Genomic DNA, 11,222 nt, shown 5'->3' with positions numbered 1-11,222 from the left:
GTCAAAGAGCCTGCAAGTTTCAAGGAACTGCAAATGTCAGTTATCTTTTTTTAAATTTAAAATGTGTGCCATAAGTGTATGTTTTACAATGAAATACAACATGTTCAGGCAAAGTCAGAGATGGTGACGATTTGAATTTGGAGGTGATGTAAACAGTGTTTTGTTTGTCCTCAAGGCATTCAAACCAATATTCAAGCACTGACCCCACAGACACATATTCAATATTCTCTGGCCTCGTGAGCTCTCTCGCATACAGCTCTATGTCTGCAGACAATGCACAACAAAGTCTGGCATTCATTTGTTTAATCTAATTTCATTTTAAGTACAATATATACAATACAACATTTGAAACGATACGTGTAAAAAAATATATGTCATCTTACAATACAGTACCATTTAGAGAACAATGGAAAGTAAAACGGACACGGAGACAACATCTTAACACACTTGCTCCACTTAACGATATACAGCACATGTGAACCTGTAGTAAGGTAGCGTCGGATTCTACGTACAAACCCAGTACAATTTCATTAGCAGAAGCTGAACAGTAATTCATAGATCCTGGGGTAAAAAAAAGGAGTTGTTTAATCCACTGAAGATGCTTTTGTTCATGCACTTTGTACATGCTCTACTGGAAGACAACTCACATTTCAAATAAGACCCATCATATTCACATTTATCACTTGAGCTTTGGGGCTCGGACCCTCACAGCCGTTACAATAAAACAATTTCTGACAGTTACCTTTATTCAAGTGATCAATTTGTGCCTGCCCATGCAGTTAGTGTAGTATACCTGATAAATGGACAGTTAAGATGGCCATTTTTTAAGTTGAAAGTACCCAATAGGAGAACATTACGGTAATTTGTGAAATGTATAACTGATCCAGTTCACTCTGTAGAGTATGGACTTGTTTCGAAGTTGCTGCAAAGAATTTATGTTGTTATCTTCAGGATGTAAATCCGTCCATAAATCTGCAACGTGCAGCTAGTTTTGGACGGCATCTTATTTCAAATAAGGATCAGATAATTTCCCCTTCAGATATATCTCACCTCTTAACACCGTTGCTCAACTTGGGCAGGAGGCGTATCAAAGCCATCTAATACACTTGTAAAGCAGCTGCCCTGTGCTGACATCATGTGTTTATAGCTCATAAGCAGGTAATACTAGGCTGAATTGGCAACATGGTGCACGTCATAAAGAATAGCACACGCGCACATTGTGTTTCTGAGCATCATCCGTTCAAACAAGATTCCCTCCGAGGAGATGATACATGCAGGTCACAGAACCATTCACCAAAATGAATAGCTGCATTCCAAGGGAAATGGGGAGGAGAAACAATAAGCCGTATTGTGAGGGGGTGGCCATTCTAATTTCCTTTCAGATAGCACTGGGGGGATTTGCTGAGGACGGATTTCGAGGCGGTGCTACGAGCCAATCTGCGAAATGTCTCGGCCGCTGACACTGAGCGAGACCTTGAGAGGAAACATTGAACAGGTGGCTATCGCAACAGCAGAACAACACTAAACAAAACTGTCGCAGCATGCTTTATGAACACGATCTGTTCCCACGGCACGTTCCTAAATAACATCAGTGTTATGTAAACATTTACCTCTTTATTGCATTGTTGAGTGATTCCTTGACGCCATCTCATTGACGAAACCAATCTGTCACTGAACATCGCTCACTGACAGATTATAATTACGTGGACAAGGAAAATGACAAGGCTATTTGTAAAGCACAGTTGTGAATTGCTTTGAGGATCATGGTAATGATGAGCTAGAATTTGCAGATGTCTATGGTGTAACCTAAAGTGAAATGTGGACTTAGGAAAAGATCTTTGTGGGAAAAGCCACCAGAGTTTTCCCAAAGCAGCAGCAGACAGCATGAGCCGAGAGGAAAGTTCACAGAGAGGCAACCATGTAGGGGCAGAAACACTGTAGTTGTCTGAGCGCAACATTGGGGAAAGAACGAATTGAGATCCTATAGCTCCAGGGGAGATGTTGTTTTGCTGGTGTAGAGAGTGAGGAAAACACAGAGCAATTTACTAGGTGAAAATTGTGCCGTGGTGGGAAAAAAAGAGATCTAAGAGCACACCTTGACCATTCCTCACTGTGCAATCTAATCTCAGCTCTTTGAGAAGATGGGTGAAAACAAACATTGTTCTCCTGTCAGCAGCCTGGACGGAACATACAGTGCGGGTAAAAGAGCTTGGCCTACTTGCACGCCCTCTTCGACCACAATGGAGGAGATAATTACAGCAGGGGGCAACATTTGAAACTGGAAAAAGTTGAGTGTGACATGATGAATATCGAAGGAAGCAATGACCTCTGATACTTTCCTTGGGGGTTTTCAAGGAGGAAAATAATTAAGGGCCAAATGGGGACGTTCTCAGGGAGAAATCCTAGGGCTGCACTTTTGCAGGCTAATTTCAGTCATGAGAAATTGCAGGAGACACAATAATTTAAAAAAACTTGAGTTTTCTGCTCATGTATAAACAAAGAGTGGTTCAAAAATATTTATACAAAGCAACAGAACTGTAAAAATCTGTAAGAAATCAAGTGAGACCTGCAGCAGCTTTCTGAAGAGTAAATCAATCAAATCCTCACTTATGACTGAAAGTATAATATGTTATCAAGTTAGGGTCAGGTGATGTGGTTAAAAAAAACATGATACTGAGTAATAAATCATTTCATTTGGAGATGAAGTTTTGAAATATAAATATATTATGATGTGACAAAATATGCAAAATCATATGAAAAAACCCTGTTTGATACTACGCTTAATGACTATAAAACAAAACCTTACGTTACTTCCAGTTACATTCTGCTTGGCATATGAAACTACAATTATTCTACACATTTATTACTGCCTACAAATACCATGAAAACAATAAAACAAATAATATATTAGTCTATTGCTGATATGCCCACACTGTCTATGGCACTCAGCCCTGAGCACAATCATTACTAGTAAAGACATGAATGTTGGAAAATAGGTCACAAATAATATGTTTCATTATAAAAATACAGAACTTTGAGGAAATGTTTCTAAAAGATAATTTTAAGTAGGCTACCACATAAGTTGAACACCATTTTCAAAAGTGGATTAACGCAGAGTTTATGTGTGAGTGAATATTCACTTCAGCGGTACATGAGGGGATGACTCCAAATAAACTACAGTGTGTGTATGTTCATGGTATTGGAGGGACGTGTTTTCGGGGTATGGCATAAAAGAATATAGAAGAATGAGATATATGAGACTTTGGCTACATGGTGACACGTTAAAATGATTAGATAGTGATGTTGATGGTAAAAAGAGAGAATGTTGTAAGCCTCATCTTGGATATAAAAGAATAACATAATATGATTTTGTCATTAGAATATTATAGTTCATAAAAAACATAATACTGACTTATCAGTCAGATAAACTTGAACTGAAAAGGACAGTGGAAAACCTACAGGAAACCCATGCTTATGGACACTGAGGTTAGTTGAATGGTCCTTGAAGACTGGGAAGATGTTCCACTAAGGTTACAACTTGCAGTTATAAAAAACTATTGATTGATTAAGCAATCAAAATGAGTATCAATAAATACAAAATGAATAAATAAACCTGGAAATACATACATTAACAAATCATATTCATAATAAAAACCCTAGCCTCATCGACATACTAAGAGTCTTTGTGTATAGTCCTCATTGGTTGGGAGGTTGTGTAGTCCATAAACTTATGCTCCTAATAATAAGCCATTCTTTCTGACTGGCTGTCACCACGATGCGTACACACTCAATTTCAAAGGCAATCTTGTGGTCTACGTCTTGAACCTCAATGTTGCCATTTTTAAACTCCCCTAATGTGATATAAGATGAACACTGTTTTCCTTTTTTAGTCCCAACCAGTTTCTCTCCCACTTCCAGAGCTCCGTGGTGAAGAAAGTCATTCTGCCGGTCGTCAGAACCAGTGGCAATCTTAATTTTACTGATTTTGGTAGATTTGTTAAAGACTATGACAAAGAAGTCTCCAGTGGACGGAGGCTTCCCCCAAAAGTATTCGTCCACTGTGCTGTAAGCCTTGGTGGCGTCATAGTTTTCAAAGACGTTGATGTTGGTGTAAAGGCTGGCAGGGGGGTTGTCAGGAATGTCTATGGAGTCTTCCTCAAAGTCGTCGTCCTTCAGTTTGTTCTCCGCTCCTTTGTAAGACGAGTAGTAGCCCATGTGCTGGAAAAGTGAGGGCTTGAAGCGGATCACGTCCTTCTGGGCCAGCAGACCCCTGAAGTGGATGAGGAGCCAGTCACAGGGCATCTCCTGGTAGAACATGAGCAGGAAATGAGCCAGACGTGGGAGGTCTCTGGAGTGGTACAGCTTCCCGATGTAGCCCAGCTTGGAAAACTCCAGCATCACCCAGTAGGAGCCTTCTCTGGAAGTGATCACCTTCTTCAGCACTGTCAGGAAGTTCCTGGAGCAGCGCACGTCGTCCTCTAACATCATGTAGAAGTGAGAAAGGTTCGTGCAGAAGTTGAGGAGGAACGCGTAGTCGACGTTCTGCTTCGAGCGGAAACGGACACGGTCCTCCGGGTCGTTATAGTTCCTTTTCAATCCATCCAGCGATGGGTAATACTCCTCTGGTGCCTGGATCACCAGGAGGCGTCCGGATATGATGTGGTGAGCAAACTTCCTGGTGATTTCCTGCACCAGGTTCTCACACCAGACCAGGTCAAAGTCGGCCAGGTGGACCACAACCACTATCTCTTTCAGTTCCTCGTAACTGGACTGATCAAAGATGGATTTGATGGTCTCAAGAAGATAGTTCCCTCTTTTCCTTTTCACTGAAGACAGTCCAATGGTAAGATACTCTGTGGACAGAAAATATGAACATTTCATATTAATACACTGTAAGGATTCCATGATGGCTTCAACAACTTTTTTTTGTATAATTTTAATCTCAAGAATGTTCTGCAGAAAATGAACTGAAGCCAACTAGGTGTGTGATTTAAGTGTGAAAGTTGGAACTATCAGTTTGATAAAAATAATCTTGAGGGTTTTTTCGAAATTTGGGGCCACAATTTACATAAGGTGCCAATTATATGTCCAACATCCATGCAGAATTCCTGATGAGGTAAGGTGCAAATTTTGTTGTTATTTATCATTCTTTAATTTTGATTCAAAACCACACATCATTGAATACATTTGAAAAAGTTCCTTGTTCAAGAACATTAAGCTCAGTATAATAAATTCTTATTGAATTCTCATGTTATTTGTTAGTATTGGTAGTAAGTGAATGACACAACAGGGGCCAATCAGATTTCAGCTGGGGCCATTGCCCCCTTCTGGCCCCACCCCAACAGGAATTATAAATTATGTATTGTCTACATTTCAATATAAAGATGACATGTAGTTGCAGTTGAAACTGAAATAAATGTTTTGTGAATGAAGCATGGTGCACAGGAGAAGAGTGATGTGCGGTGTTGAAGTCGGAGATACAAAATCTCTGCGGAGCAGTTACGTTTTATGCTTGTGCTTTAAATCCCAACATCACAGATTTTTTTGTTTTAGTTCTATTTCTCACTCACAACTATGACTGAGTGTGACTCCCTCAAGCTCATGATGAAAAAAAATTGTCAATGTAATTTCCTCTTTAAAGAAACACTAAACTTACTCTTGCGGTTCAGCGGGGTTCCAGCGAGATAACGATACGTGACATTAATGGTTCCAGAGAAATTACTAAGGTCTCTGAAAGTGTGAACGTATCGTTCTGAGCTCGGAGGGTGGACTGATGCTTCCCTGAGCTGCCTCTTATCCTCTTCCTGCAACACCACAAGAGATACACACTATTAACAACAGCAGGGGGTGGAGAATGGGTACAAGTTGTCATAACCACTGCAGAAAAGGAACAGGAAAGTCAGCTTGAAAATTTCAACTTCTACTGTGAATAATTCAGATGAGGGGAAAACCAGACTTTTGCTGTTTTTAAGTTGTAATTTACATCTTGTACAAACTTGAGACAATATGTGTTTTGATGTGGCTGAGCTAACCCCCGACGTTTGGAGACAAAAGGAATCCTAAAACCCCTCCAGGCGGTTTGCATAGTCGGGTAAATGGACTTGAGAAGAGCACCAGAGAGCTGCAAATGTGGACTCCCCCTTAATAATTTAAATAACAAACACAGATAATGTACTGTGTTCACCAAGTTTTGATGGCATCATGAATAAAAAATAAATCATCTGGATCGTTTCAACTGGGGTCCATGTTATGAAAATTTAAACATGTTTCCTTTAAAAACAAGCAATTATAGAAAAGAACAACATGGGTGGAGTCTACAAGAATATGTTTGATTCTAAAAGCATTGTTTTTTTTATCAATATGGCCTACCAGTACTAAATAAGTGTTTAAACTAAATTTTTAAATTTTTAAAATGCGTGCTATGAACAGTTAAGGAGAAAATGTACGAACCAGAACGTAGCCATCTTCGATGTAGAGGTTCAAGAAGAGGAGGAAGGTGATGAGGAAGCCAAGGAAGGGAATAGTGGAGCGTTTCCTCAGACACCTCATCTTGTCCACAGATTTCCACACCAGCCGCATGATGTACGTCCAGTCACCAGGATCTGCACGAGAAGAAACATGAGAGATGACACATAGAGCCCCTCGCTCAGAATGCTGTCAACCAGTGGTACTGCATCCGTATCAGTTATTTTGAGGATTAAAAGATGAAAGAGCTACATGACCAAGTTTGACATGATTAAATACAGCTCGGATCATAACTGTTCTTCTTTTAATGCTGCGTGATAAAGAGGGGAAGGGAAATGAGTCTGGCAGAGAGGCTGACCCAATGCACCGATTAGCAAATCACATGGGAGAAAAACTCAATGCACTAGATGAGGATATAGATATGCTCAACAAGGGATTGCTGGTGTGAATCAAATATGTTTCTAATTGGTTCAATGCATCCACATCCACCAACCTACTGGTATTTTAAGCAGTTCAGTGACGAAGCCTGGTGCTATGGTCGATCAAGCGTTTCAGTACTTGTCAAAAAGAGATGCTTCAGCCATCTCTTATCTGCTAGCTTACTCCTTGTTGCTCTTAAAATGCGACTTTATTTCAGGATTGTTTCATAGAAAGCAACAGGCAGTTATTTGAATATGTTCTGAGTTTGCCCCAGTGTTCACCTCTAACCTCTCAAAGCTGTTTGTAATCAAGTTGCTTTGCTTTCCCGTTACACAAATTAGAAATTAAATCAATCAATCAATCAAATCCATATAGACAAATCCCTGTTTGCCTCATGGGCTTAAGAATGATCCACCCATCATTTGCCTATACAGCTTATCTTTTGAGGGTCACCGGGGTTGGAGCCGATCCCAGCTAACATTGGGCGTGAGGCCAGGTACACCCTGGACCTGTCACCACCTATCATAGGGCCAACGTACAGAGACAAACAAGCATTCACACGTACAATCAATTTAGAGTCTCCAATTAACCTAAATTACCAAATAACTAAAAATGTACATATTTATCAAAAAAATTGCGAAAATGCGTTATGTTAGATACTAGGATACTAGGTTTACAATAAATTCCTTGATGTATTTATCAAATGTAGATATTAGTTTTCTGTATACTTTTATAAGATAAAAATATACAGAAAATCTTCACATCCCAGAACGGAGTACCTGTTGTCTAGTTAAGATCTTGAATTATTAATTGACTGTCACTATTAATTGTCTTTTACTCAGTTGTTTGTAAATGTATACCTTTTAATTTAATTTATATTTTTATTCTTTACTACAAATATTTTCAATACAAATACAAATATTCAAAAGAGACCAGTGTTGTTTCTAACCATACTGCCTAAAAAGGAGACAAAAGTTACTGGCTGTCGACTCATTGGGAACAGGGTGCTGTTGAAGGGTGAGAAACTGATTCAGCAGCAAGAATTTCAACTGGTGACCTTCTCCTTTTGTCACAGACTCATTTTGAGATGCTTTAAAAGCTTTAAAAGCTATTATAAACCAACAATAAAAGAACACTAGATCATTATGAATGATGGATGGAGAACATGAGGACCGGTCTGTAGCTCACAAGGTCTTTTGTTGAATCTTCCTTGTAAACAGCTCTTTGATGCCTTGATCAATTAAAAGCTTCTGCAAATAACAAGGGACCAGGAGCAGTGGGCTGTGAGCAGATACTTGTACAGAGCTGATGCACACACTGGACACAGTATCTGTCTATTGTATGCTTGTACAATCTAATGCAATCCATTTTTGTGAAACATTATGTATTGATGTTTTAAGAATGTATTATATATGTACATTGGCTCTGTCACTGTAAAACCCCATCAAAATCCATCACAGCAACACAGCAGACTACATGCCTCAAAACATCTCACAAACAATCAGCCTTTCTGACAGTCTCAACAAAGGTGATATAACTTTTACAGTGCAGCATTATTCTTGAATTTGCTGGACCGGATTCTGAGAATTTAAGCTACAACTATCAGTCAGGTACCCATCCCAGGATCAAAGTTACACAGAGCAAGAACAGTATGAACTAATGCTGAAGCTGTTAATTTGGGGTTAAAAAGTTGCATAGTCTAAATTTACCTTACTACAGTGTGGATATCGAACGTGAGCACATTAGGTTCAGGTCAGGTTTGGTCCATTGGCTGGGCTATTTACTTGATATTTTACTCTGCATGTAATCAGGGACAACATTAGGCTCGTTTCAGGTGAAGACACAAAAAACAGAATGCCTGTCAGGTTTGGGCTCGTACAGGTTTGGACAGAAAATTGCAGCTTGAGCTGTAACTTGCTAACAACCTGTCTTTGGTATACACCACTTCTCGCCCAATGTCTGCTGGGATTGGCTGCAACCCCCCGTCTGTCTCTCAAAGGATAAGCGGATGGATGGATGGATGGATGGCAGTTTTTCCCTTACCCTTGAGATTTAAGGATATAAAATATTTAATGAGAATTTAGACAACTATTAACCATGAGGTGGTCTTTAACTTACATATGAAATTTCAAAGCCTATATGACACTGACAGCTACATTTATTCATATCAGGATTCTTATGACTTGCAATAAAATCTATTCCATTGAAAGAACACCAGGCTCACCCACAATAGGTTTAATAAACTCCACATAGCAACTGTTCACCAGGGACTGAGGGGAGAAAAAGCAGCAGCCATCCACACATGTAACTCTGGCGTTGGTCTTTTCTTTGCAATTAGTCATCAGCATGCGCTTTTGTTCCACTGCTGCAAAGCCCTGGAGATGCCTGATAAAATACAAACTACCTCTAAGCTCAGTTCAATGACCACTCACACATCGATCACTCGCCCCAGGAGTCAGCCTCACTCGGGTTTCAATACCTCTGTGTGCACACTTGAAAACTGAAATTAACATATCCATCCATTGTGGCCTGTTGTGAGAAGCATTCACCTGAGTGCCTTTACATGTGCAGTATATGGCAATTATTAGTAATTTTGACATTTATGAATATTCCTTTCTTTCTTTTTCTCCTTTTGAGCTATTCTTCCTGTGGTCCACCCCACACACACTCATACACACTACATAAACACAGCCACATACACAAAGAGCTCATCTCATTAAATCGTTCAAGTACATACAGAAGATGTCATTCTTTTAAGGTAAAACACAACATATTAGATCATATATACTATTCTTGAAAAATTCATAAAACATTTTTACCCATCCTGTTCATTCCCACATAAAATCCAATTCCAAGGTTATTTTATTTCTCCTTTTATTTCTTCTAAAACAGTAGTCTTTAACAAACTTAACAGGCATAACTGCATACAGTATATGAGCAAATATGCAATGTTTATATATATATGGTTTATATAAAACCATAACACCTCATGCATAGATCTATTCATCCATTATCTATACAGTTTATCCTTTGAGGATCACAGCGTAGCCGGAGGCGAGAGGCAGGTCCACCCTGGACAAGTTGCAAGTGCATCACAGGGCCAACATGCAGAGACAAAAAACTGTTCACTCTCACATTCACACCTATATGGACTATTTAGAGTTTCCAATCAACCTAACTCCAATCTGCATGTCTATGGGATGTGAGGAAGCCCAAGTGCCTGGACAAAACCCATGCAGATACTGCTATCAATTTATCCAAATATAATATAAATAATATATTTAAAGAAATGCAGCATGTACCATATGTCTAATTGTGAGGCTTAAAAGATTTTTATCTTTAACAGTCTGATAATGACAAAAGCCTCTCTCTCAAAAACTCATGAGATTTCCATGCAATGCTCTCAGTCAGCATTTGTCTGCAATTTGTAAACTTATATCAAATATTTCACAGATATCTTCCAAACCACCAAAATCTTTTGACTGAACAAATTAGGCGCAAATTGCTTTTTACAGACTGACGAACACCACCTGATCACGAGGAGGTGCAAGATTTACACATTAGCATAACACCAATAAAATTGCTACATAAGGCCGCCTGCTGCATTTTGTTTGTGTAGCAAAAACTCATTCCCAAAAATGTCATAAAAATAAATCCTTATTATGAGGAGCTTTGAGCCCTCTGTCAAAACAAACCTGCAAACAAAAACACAAGTACTTTGACAGAGTCAGTAATAGAGGACAACTAGACAATTAGAAAATGTTAATAGTGCATCTGTCAGTGCCCTGTCAGTGCCCAAACGAAGAGGGAACAGTTTAGGCTACATTAGGTTAAATGCTAAACATGTCTCTCTAAAGCAAAGCAGTCCAGGACTAATATGCAAGATGGCCAATGGGAATGACAGGCACTGAGAGATTTAATATTACAGCCTATAGTAGGTGATGTTTCACCGTCAGCAACAGACAGTGATCTTGGACAGTGACCTATATAGAAACCCTGAGGCAACTGTCAAAGTGAGAGTGTTTTCCACCATATATTCCAGAATATATATACTGTATGCTTCTGTAACAAAATATACCAGTACAAATACTTCAATCTATAAGACATCTCTTAGTAAATAAGTAAGCTATGACCATACAGATATGCTCAACACAATATCATAGTACACTGCCAACAATGGCCTGAATACCGTGTACAGGGCTGTGCTATGGTGGCATCATATATAAAATGTATTCCTCTAACTGTGGCTGAAGCAGAATATGTTGCGTGTTCCAGTTCAGCTGGAGAAAGCTGAGCGCAGCATGATGATGAGAAGAATCATTAGAGCCACTCTGGAG

General features: G+C 39.3%; 1 protein-coding gene across 5 annotated transcripts in view; it reads right to left on the bottom strand.

Annotated features, from left to right (window-relative positions):
• Positions 1–286: 286 nt before the first annotated feature.
• The window catches only part of mgat4c (mgat4 family member C), a 101,611-nt gene continuing 90,675 nt past the window's right edge, over positions 287–11,222 (bottom strand). For all 5 annotated transcript variants that reach the window (XM_069528770.1, XM_020078527.2, XM_069528771.1 and 2 more), the window contains 3 exons: positions 6,451–6,602; positions 5,657–5,804; positions 287–4,853 (listed from right to left, as the gene is read on the bottom strand). In XM_069528770.1, the coding sequence (XP_069384871.1) occupies positions 3,697–4,853; positions 5,657–5,804; positions 6,451–6,579 (1,434 nt within the window). In that variant the 5' untranslated portion in view covers positions 6,580–6,602 and the 3' untranslated portion in view covers positions 287–3,696. The remainder of the gene's footprint in view (positions 4,854–5,656; positions 5,805–6,450; positions 6,603–11,222) is intronic.

The sequence above is a fragment of the Paralichthys olivaceus genome, chromosome 7, assembly GCF_024713975.1.
Source record: "Paralichthys olivaceus isolate ysfri-2021 chromosome 7, ASM2471397v2, whole genome shotgun sequence".
In the NCBI taxonomy this organism is placed as follows: Eukaryota; Metazoa; Chordata; class Actinopteri; order Pleuronectiformes; family Paralichthyidae; genus Paralichthys; species Paralichthys olivaceus.
Note: the sequence above shows the minus strand (reverse complement) of the source record. Positions and strands in the feature narration are given on the sequence as shown.